This window comes from Gorilla gorilla, chromosome 20 (assembly GCF_029281585.2).
Source record: "Gorilla gorilla gorilla isolate KB3781 chromosome 20, NHGRI_mGorGor1-v2.1_pri, whole genome shotgun sequence".
NCBI lineage: Eukaryota > Metazoa > Chordata > Mammalia > Primates > Hominidae > Gorilla > Gorilla gorilla.
Genome location: NC_073244.2, coordinates 59797085 through 59807249, shown reverse-complemented (window position 1 = coordinate 59807249; position 10165 = coordinate 59797085). Strand labels below are relative to the sequence as shown.

Below are 10165 nucleotides of genomic sequence, written 5' to 3'. Positions count from 1 at the left end.
TTTTATATTTTTAGTAGAGATGGGGTTTCATCATGTTGAGCAGCCTAGTCTCGAACTCCTGACCTCAGGTGATCTGCCTGCCTCAGCCTCCCAAAATGCTGGCATTGCAGGCGTGAGCCACTGTGTCTGGCTTGTTGATTTTTTTTTTTTTTTAGATGAAGTTTTGCTCTTGTTGCCCAGGCTGGAGCACAATGGCATGATATCGGCTCACTAAAACCTCCACCTCTCGGGTTCAAGCGATTCTCCTGCCTCAGCCCCCTGAGTAGCTGGGATTACTGGTGCCCACCACCATGCCCAGCTAATTTTTTGTATATTTAGTAGAGATGGGGTTTCACCATGTTGACTAGGCTGATCTTGAACTTCTGACCTCAGGTGATCCACCTGCCTCGGCGTCCCAACATTCTGTGATTACAGGTGTGAGCCACTGCGCCCAGCCCTGGCTTGTTGATTTTTAAAAAGTATTTTTATTAATATGTGATATTTGTACATATTTATGGGGTATATGTGATATTTTGTGCCATGCATAGAATATGGTATAATCAAGTCAGGGTATTTGAATATCTGTCACCTCAAACATTTATTATTTCTATTGTTGGGAACATTTCAAATCATCTTTTCTAGTTATTTTGAAAAATACAATACATTATTATTATTTTTTAAGACAGGGTCACTCAGGCTGGGCGCAGTGGCTCACGCCTGTAATCCCAGCACTTTGGGAGGCCGAGGCGGGCGGATCACAAGGTCAGGAGATCAAGACCATCCTGGCTAACACGGTGAAACCCCATCTCTATTAAAAATACAAAAAATTAGCTGGGCATGGCGGCACGTGCCTACAGTCCCAGCTACTCAGGAGGCTGAGGTGGAAGAATGGTGTGAACCCGGGAGGTGGAGCTTGCAGTGAGCTGAGATTGCACCACTGTACTCCAGCCTGGGCAACAGAGAGAGACTCCATCTCAAAAAAAAAAAAAGAAAAAGAAAAAGAAAAAAAGACAGGGTCTGTCTGTCACCCAGGCTGGAGTGCAGTGGTGAGATCACGGCTCACTGCAGCTTCGACCTCCCCAAGCTCAAGCAATCCTCCCACTTCAGCCTCCCAAGCAGCTGGGACTACAGGTGTGCACTACCACTTAATTTTTGTACTTTGTTTTTGATAGAGATGGAGTTTTACCATGTTGATCAGGCTGGTCTCAAACTCCTAGGCTCAAGCCATCTGCCTGTCTCAGCCTCCCAAATTGTTGGGATTACAGGCATTAGCCACCACTACAATATGTTACTGTTAATTATAGTCACCCTACTCTGCTATTAAACATAAGAACTATTCCTTCTATATAACCGTATATTTGTTAGACAGACCTCTTCATTCCCCACCTACTCACCCATGCACCCTTCTAGGGTTCCAATAACTATTATTCTACTCTCTGCCTCCATGAGATCATAGTCCATGATCTCTGTATGCCTTTATGTATCCATAGCTTAGCTCCCACTTAAAAGTGAGAACATAATGGCATTTGATTTTTCGTTCCTGAGTTATTTCACTTAGAAAAATGGCCTCCAGCTCCGTCCGAGTTGCTGCAAAAGATATTATTTCATTCTTTTTTTATGGCTGAGTAATATTCCATGACAATGGTATACATACCGCTGCCTAGACCAATGTCCTGAAGAGTTTTTCCTAGGTTATCTTCTAGAATTTTTTGGTTTCAGGACTTAGATTTAAGTCTTTGATCCATATTGAGTTGATTTTTTTTTTTTTTTTTTTTTTGAGACAGAGTCTCACTCTGTCGCCCAGGCTGGAGTGCAGTGGCATGACCTCGGCTCACTGCAACCTCCACCTGCCAGGTTCAAGCAATTCTCCTGCCTCAGCCTCCCGAGTAGCTGGGACTACAGGTGCACGCCACCATGTCTGGCTTGTTTTTTGTATTTTTAGTAGAGATGGCGTTTCACCATGCTGGTCAGGCTGGTCTTGAACTCCTGACCTCGTGATCCTCCCGCCCCAGCCTCCCAAAGTGTTGGGATTACAGTTGTGAGCCACTGCGCCCAGCCTAATTTTTGTATTTTTAATAGAGATGGGTTTTCACCATGTTGGCCAGGCTGGTCTCGGACTCCTGACCTCAAGTAATCTGCCCACCTCAACCTCCCAAAGTGCTGGGATTACAGGCATGAGCCACTGCGCCCGGCCTCAAGAAGCGTCTTGATGTTCTTTTTAATTTCTTCCTTGACCCAGTGGTCATTCAGGAGCATGCTGTTTAATTTCCATGTATTTGTACATCTTCCAAAGTTCCTCTTATTAATCATTTCTAGTTTCACTTCCATTGTGGTCTGAGAAGATGTTTAATATGATTTCAATTTCTATAAATATGTTAGATTTCTTTCATAGCCTCACATATGGTGTATCCTGGAGAATGTTTCACGTGCCAAAGAGAAGACTGCGTTCTTCAGCTGTGGGATAAGATGTTCTGCAAACATCTCTTAGGTCCCTTGGGTCTAAAATGCAGTTTAAATCCAAAGTTTCTTTGCTAATTTTCTGTCCAGATGATCTGTCTAATGCTGAGAGTGTTCAATGTGGCGTTCAAGTCTCCAACTACTATTGTATTGGAGTCTGTCTCTCCCCTTATGTGTGCTCCAGTGTGAGGTGCCTATAAATTTAGTTACATAAAGTTATATCTTCTTGCTGAATTGACCCTTTTATCATTATACAATGACTGAAAGTCTGTTTTTTTTTTTTTTTAAGTCTCTCTCTTTTTTTTTTTTTGAGACGGAGTCTTGCTGTCGCCCAGGCTGAAGTGCAGTGGCGCGATCTCGGCTCACTGCAAGTTCTGCCTCCCAGGTTCACACCATCCTCCTGCCTCAGCCTCCTGAGTAGCTGGGACTACAGGCACCTGCCACCACGCCCAGCTAATTTTTTGTATTTTTAGTAGAGATGGGATCTCACCATGTTAGCCAGGATGGTCTTGATCTCCTGACCTCGTGATCCACCTGCCTCGGCCTCCCAATGGGATTATAGACGTGAGCCACCGCACCTGGCCTTTTAAGTCTGTTTTATCTGGAGTAAGTATAACTACTCCTGCTTGTCTTTTTTGGTTTCTGTTTGCATGGAATATTTTTTTCAATCTCTTTGTTTTCAGTGTATATGTCTTTCCAAGTGAGTGACTTTCTTATATGTAGCATAAAGTTGGGTTATGTTTTTGTAAATCCATTTAGCAAAACATCAAATTGTATCCATAAACATATATAATTATTATTATTTGTTAATTAAAAATAATATAAATTGTAGTAAAATACCCATAACACAAACCTACTACTTTAACCACTTATTTATTTATTTATTTTTTTTGAGATGGAGTCTCACTCTCTTGCTCAGGCTGGAGTGCAGTGACGGATCTCGGCTCACTGCAACCTCTGCCTCCCGGATTTAAGCAATTCTCATGTCTCAGTCTCCTGAGTGGCTGGGACTACAAGTGAGCGCCACCATGTCCTGCTAATTTTTGTGTTTTTAGTAGAGACGGGGTTTCGCCATGTTGGCTAAGCTGGTCTCGAACTCCTGACCTCAGGTGATCCACCCGCCTCAGCCTCCTAAAGTGCTGGGATTACAGGCATGAGCCACTGCGTCTGGCCTACTTTCATCATTTTAAAGTGCACAATTAGCTGGGCATGGTGGTGCATGCCTGTAATCCCTGCTACTCGGGAGGCTGAGGCACGAGAACTGCTTGAAACTGGGAGGCAGAGGTTGCAGTGAGCCAAGATCACGCCACTGCGCTCAGCCTGGGTGACAAAGTGAGACTCAAAAAAAAAAAAGTGTACATTTCATTGGCACTAAGTACATTCACATTCTTGTGCAACCATCAGCTCCATCTAGTTGCAGAACTTTTCCATCATTGAAAAAAGAAACCAAGTACCCATTAAACAGTCACTTCCCATTCTTCCCTCCCCACAGGCCCCCAGAATGACAAATCTACTTCCTGTCTCTACATTTGCCTCTTCTGGTCATATCAGATGAACAGAATCACGCAATATTGTCTGGTTTCTTTCACTTAGTATAATGTTGTCAGGACCATCTATGCTGTGGCAGGTGTCACAATGTAATTCTTTTTTAGGGGTGAATAATACTCCATTAAATGAATAAACCACATTTTGTTCATGGAGTTTTAAATTTGCTAGTTAATGTCCAAATCCTCAGCCTTGGGGAATCGGGAGGTGCTGGGGCCCCTGCCCTTGAGTCTGCACAACCCAGACCCACCTCTATGCCCAGGTGGTAATTGGGGCTGGGCTGAGCCACAAACTAGTCTGGGCTTCAGGGTGGGGAGGTGACGGAGCTGGGACCCTGTGATGTAAGGTCCAAGTTCCCCAGTGGGGGCTCCATGAACCAATTAGACCAAATTTACAAAACACAGATCAAAAGATAAATTATTAAGAATGTCCAGGGGGCAACCTCAGAGCACTAAACCCCAAGCATGAGGCCCCCTGAGCTCACTGGGGTCTTATGTAATCGCCCCCTTCTCCCTGTGGAGCTGGGAACCTGGTGTAAGCTGCAGAGACGGCCCCACAACAGGCAGGGGAGTTCAGTGCCTTTGGGGAGCCTGGGGACCCTGAGTTGACATAAGTGGAGGTGAGGATCCTGTGGGCAGGGATCATGTCTTCTTTGCCTCCCCCCACTGCATGGAGTAGATTTTGCCTGGAGAATGAATGAATGAATGAATGAATGGGACTGCACCCATCACCTCACCTGCAGCCATGACTCACCTGTGTCCCCTGACAATCCCCTCCTAGCACTGCCCATCTCCGAGGCTGGCCAGGGTGGCTCCTTCCTGGTTTGGGGCTGGTCCTCATGCCCTCTGCCCTGCTGCTTCCCCTGTGGAAGGAGAAGTTGGGAGGTTAGCTTTCAGGACATTGCGGTTCCCGAGGCTCCTCCTCTGCGGATGGTCACTGCCCCTCCACCAGGCTTCCTGCTGGAGGAGTTTCCTTCCCAGCCAGGCCGGCCCAGAAGCCAGATGGTCCTGGGACAGGCCCAGCCCCAGAGCCCAGAGATGCTGCTGTTACCCCTGCTGCTGCTACCCCTGCTGCTGCCCGTGCTGGCGGTGGGTGAGTGGGTCGGTGGCTGGGGGTCCCACGCAGGGGCTGGGGCTGCCGCTGAGCCTCTGCATCTCCCCAGGGTCCCTGAACAAGGATCCCAGTTACAGTCTTCAAGTGCAGAGGCAGGTGCCGGTGCCGGAGGGCCTGTGTGTCATCGTGTCTTGCAACCTCTCCTACCCTCGGGATGGCTGGGACGAGTCTACTGCTGCTTATGGCTACTGGTTCAAAGGACGGACCAGCCCAAAGACGGGTGCTCCTGTGGCCACAAACAACCAGAGTCGAGAGGTGAAAATGAGCACCCGGGACCGATTCCAGCTCACTGGGGATCCCGGCAAGGGGAGCTGCTCCTTGGTGATCAGAGACGCTCAGAGGGAGGATGAGGCATGGTACTTCTTTAGGGTGGAGAGAGGAAGCCGTGTGAGACATAGTTTCGTGAACAATGCGTTCTTTCTAAAAGTAACAGGTATGGAATGGGGTGGGAACCCCTGCCTGTCACACTGGGGAGGGACCCTGGGGACAGGCTATGGGCTGAGCAGAGAGGGCTCTCAGGGACCCCTGCAGCACAAGAATTCCCCACCCCAGTCTCTGTCCCAGCCCTGACTCAGAAGCCTGATGTCTACATCCCCGAGACCCTGGAGCCCGGGCAGCCGGTGACGGTCATCTGTGTGTTTAACTGGGCTTTCAAGAAATGTCCAGCCCCTTCTTTCTCCTGGACGGGGGCTGCCCTCTCCCCCAGAAGAACCAGACCAAGCACCTCCCACTTCTCAGTGCTCAGCTTCACACCCAGCCCCCAGGACCACGACACCGACCTCACCTGCCATGTGGACTTCTCCAGAAAGGGTGTGAGTGCACAGAGGACCGTCCGACTCCGTGTGGCCTGTGAGTGTGGCCTGGGAGGGTGTGGCGTGCAGACAGCCCCGGTGGGTGGGGAGGTGGAGGAGCCCAGCGGGACAGTGAGCGGCTCCCAGCTCAGGAGCATCCAGGGAGAGGAAGCTGTGGGGTCCCAGGATGCCGGCTCAGCCCTGGGAGGGGGATGGGAATGGCGTCTGATCCTCTGTCCACATGTGTGAGCCCTGGAGCTGGTTGTCATTTGTCCATCCTGGGATGTTCCCACTTTCTTTTCCCTGAGGGAGTTTTTTTCCAGGTGTGAGGAACAAATCGTCTCTCCCTGAAGCCAGCTCACAATCTTGTTGCAGACGCCCCCAAAGACCTTATTATCAGCATTTCACGTGACAACACGTCAGGTACTGAGGGCCTTCGGGTTGGGGCTAGGCCAGTCCTCTTTAGGGATGAAAAGGCTTCAGGGGGGTGAGGGGATGTGGTCCTCTTTGCAGCCTCCCCACCCCCCCATTCTCTCTCTCCACCCCCACCCTCTCTCTTTCCCTGTCTTCAGCCCTGGAACTCCAGGAAAACGTCATATATCTGGAAGTTCAGGAAGGCCAGTTCCTGCGGCTCCTCTGTGCTGCTGACAGCCAGCCCCCTGCCACGCTGAGCTGGGTCCTGCAGGACAGAGTCCTCTCCTCGTCCCACCCCTGGGGCCCCAGAACCCTGGGGCTGAAGCTGCGTGGGGTAAAGGCCGGGGATTCAGGGCGCTACACCCGCCGAGCGGAGAACAGGCTTGGCTCCCAGCAGCGAGCCCTGGACCTCTCTGTGCAGTGTGAGTGTGCCCAGCCGGGGCCTGGAGTCCATTGGGAGGGCAGAGGGATACAGGGGCTGGGCTCAGGGTCCCAGAGCTGAGGGGGTCTTGAACCCCAGGCCTCGGGGACTGACCTTCTTACCTGTGTAGACCCTCATGCAGTTTGTGTCTGGGACTCAGTGGGTGATTCTGCACTGCCCTTCTATCCCACCCACTTCCCCCACCTCAGTCTCCAGGATGCTTCCCTTTACCCAGAAGGAAGTCCCTGGTCTGTCTAGAGCTGGTCCCCTGTCTCCATTTCAGATCCTCCAGAGAACCTGAGAGTGATGGTTTCCCAAGCAAACAGGACAGGTAGGAAAGGGGACAGAGGAGCCAGGGCCTCTCAGTGCCAAATTGGGGGTCCAGGTGTCTGGAGGGTCCCCACGCAGGTGGGTCCCTGAGCCCTGAGCTGCACAATGATTCTGCCTCTTCCTTCCCTAGTCCTGGAAAACCTCGGGAACGGCACATCCCTCCGGGTCCTGGAGGGCCAAAGCCTGCGCCTGGTCTGTGTCACCCACAGCAGCCCCCCAGCCAGGCTGAGCTGGACCCAGAGGGGACAGATTCTGAGCCCCTCCCAGCCCTCAGACCCCGGGGTCCTGGAGCTGCCTCGGGTTCAAATGGAGCACGAAGGAGAGTTCACCTGCCACGCTGGGCACCCACTGGGCTCCCAGCGCGTCTCTCTCAGCTTCTCCGTGCACTGTGAGTGGGGGAAAGGGGACACCTGGGTCCCAGGAAGGGGCCCCTGCTGAGTCCTGTCCTCCCTCCCACAGAGCCCCCACAGCTGCTGGGACCCTCCTGCACCTGGGAGGCTGAGGGTCTGCACTGCAGCTGCTCCTCCCAAGGCAGCCCGGCCCCGTCTCTGCGCTGGTGGATTGGTGGGGAGCTGCGGAGGCGAACAGCAGCCAGGACTACTTCAAGGTCACCCCCAGCTCAGCCGGGCCCTGGGCCAACAGCTCCCTGATCCTCCAAGGGGGGGCTTGGCTCCAACCTCAGGCTCACCTCCGAGGCCCAGAATGTCCATGGGGCCCAGAGCTCTCTGATTCCTGCCGGACAGTCAGGGTGTAGGGTGGGGAGGCCTGGGCTCACCAGGTCCCGCATCCAGGGATGTAGGAAGGGCCCGGAGAACCAAGTTGCAATAAGAGAGGTAGGATTCGGAACTGTGGTTTAGCAGGTGAATGGGCCTTATCCCACTTTTCCAGGCTAATCAGGGCCCATGACGGGGGTGGTTCTGGTGGCTGTCGGGGAGGTGGCTATGAAGATCCTGCTTCTCTACTTCTGCCTTATCCTCCTCAGGTGAGCCCTGCCCCAGGGACCAAGGGGAGGGGCGGAGAGGGCAGAGGATACACTGCTGAATCCCAGAATCTCAATCCTGGGGGTACTTGGACAGTTAAAGAGGCCTGCGGCCAGGCAGAGGCTGAGTTGATTGTGATGATTCCACACGGGCCAGTGTTGTCAGTCCCCAACTCTGGACCAATGTCCAGGCTGGGGAGGTTCCTGCTTGTATCAGGGAGGTCCTGGGGGCTAGGCCTGCTCTCTCTGCCTCAGTCCCCTCCAACCCCTTAGCAGGGCACAGGGAGGTGAGTCTGCTGCCCTCTTCACCCCCATCCAGCCACACTCACAGGCCCTGGTCTCTTCACCCAGAGTGAGGTCCTGCAGGAGGAAGGCAGCAAGGGCAGCATTGGGCATGGAGGCTTCAGACACTGTCACGGACTAATCTCCAGGTGAGTGTCGTGGGCCTCTTACCCTCCAACATCCCGCTGGACACCTCCCCCTCGATGGCCCCAAGGACTGCTCCACTCAACTTGGCCATAACTGACTCGTCACCTCCCTTTCCAAGCCCACTTCTCTTGTTGAGAGCCCCATCCCTCTGATGACATGGTAGCCCCACCTCTAACGTCAGAACCCGGGTGTGGGTGTCCACCTTGACCTCCCTCCCTCCTGCAGATCCCATAAATCACTAGCACTTGTGCCTCCTCCTAAGTACAGGTCACCTTGGAGCCCTTTTCTCCATCCTGGCCCCGGTCATGCCTGGGCCTCACCTCTTCCCTGGTCGCTGAACCCACCTCACCTCTTGCCTCCATCTCTCCCAATAGACTCCAGACTGCTTCCAGATGCCACCTCATCCAGTTCCTCCACAGTCTGAGCGGCCGTGTTTCCTCTGCAGGCCTTGCATGGTCTGTCCCCTGCTGGACTCTCCTGATCCCTCCTTTCCCTGCGTCACCCAACATCTCCCCAAACCCTCCGGGCCAAGGACTCTGTGGCTCTGACACTTTGCACGTGTAGTTTCTTCTCCTGAAACACCCTTCCCTCCTGCCAAACCATGTCCGGACCCTCCTTCAGGTTCACTTTTTTTTTTTTTTTGAGACACAGTCTCACTTTGTCACCCAGGCTGGAGTGCAGTGGCGCGATCTTGGCTCACCGCAACCTCTGTCTCCCAGGTTCAAGCGATTCTCATGTCTCAGCCTCCTGAGTAGCTGGGATTATAGGCGCCCGCCACCACGCCTGGCTCATTTTTGTATTTTTGGTAGAGACAGGATTTCACCATGTCGGCCAGGCTGGTCTTGAACTCCCGACTTCAGGTGATCCGCCAGCCTCGGCCTCCCAAAGTGGTGGGGTTACATGCGTGAGCCACCGTGCCCAGCCAGCTGTGTCTTCTTTTTGCAGGATTTACTTACAAAATTCCTTGCAGCTGCAGTCTGCGTTCCACTCACATCCTAATATGGTGTTTGCGGTGGTCACATCCAACTTCCTTCCTCCTCCTTCCACAGAACGTGCATTAGGGAGGAACCACAGGCACCACGTGCAAGATGAGCCAGTTCCCTGAACGGCCGGCCATGGCGTCAACCGCGCTGCTCTGGGCTCTGCACATCTCATCTGCTGAGGCGCATTACTGCATCTTTCATGCAGAACTTGCTTTCCATGCCTCACATCTCCACATGTGTGGGGATATGTCCTGAGAAATGCACGGTTAGGTGATTCTGTCGTGTGAGCATCCTTGAATGTGCTTACACAGTCGTAAATGGTACAGCCTACCACACGCCGAGGCTATACGGTATACCCCATTGCTCCTAGACTATACACCTGCACGGCATGTTCCTGTAGTGAAAGCTGTAGGCAATTATAATGCAATGGATAGGTTACTTAAAGACAGAGTTTTAGTAAAAATATGGCATAATAGGCCAGGCGTGGTGGCTCACGCCTGTAATCCCAGCACTTTGGGAGGCCAAGGCAGGCAGATCACAAGGTCAGGAGTTTGAGACCAGCCTAGCCAATATGATGAAACCCAGTCTCTACTAAAAATACAAAAATTAGCTGGGTGTGGTGGCAGGCGCCTGTAGTCCCAGCTACTCGGGAGGCTGAGGCGGGAGAATCATTTGAACCAGGAGGTGGAGGTTGCAGTGAGCCGAGATCGCATCACTGCACTCC

General features: G+C 52.4%; 1 protein-coding gene and 1 long non-coding RNA gene across 2 annotated transcripts; both read left to right on the top strand.

The window, feature by feature from the left end:
- Nucleotides 1-4982: 4982 nt before the first annotated feature.
- Nucleotides 4983-7907, top strand: LOC101130387 (sialic acid-binding Ig-like lectin 11). The gene is given in 10 exon segments (XM_031007199.2): nucleotides 4983-5073; nucleotides 5144-5527; nucleotides 5659-5943; nucleotides 6261-6308; nucleotides 6458-6721; nucleotides 7004-7051; nucleotides 7181-7438; nucleotides 7510-7623; nucleotides 7626-7708; nucleotides 7710-7907. Coding segments are annotated over 10 exon segments (1773 nt in total).
- Nucleotides 7907-9063, top strand: LOC129528593 (uncharacterized). Its single transcript, XR_008673887.1, has 3 exons — nucleotides 7907-8032; nucleotides 8381-8460; nucleotides 8833-9063. It is a non-coding gene; the product is annotated as an uncharacterized lncRNA (long non-coding RNA).
- The last annotated feature ends 1102 nt before the right edge of the window (nucleotides 9064-10165 follow it).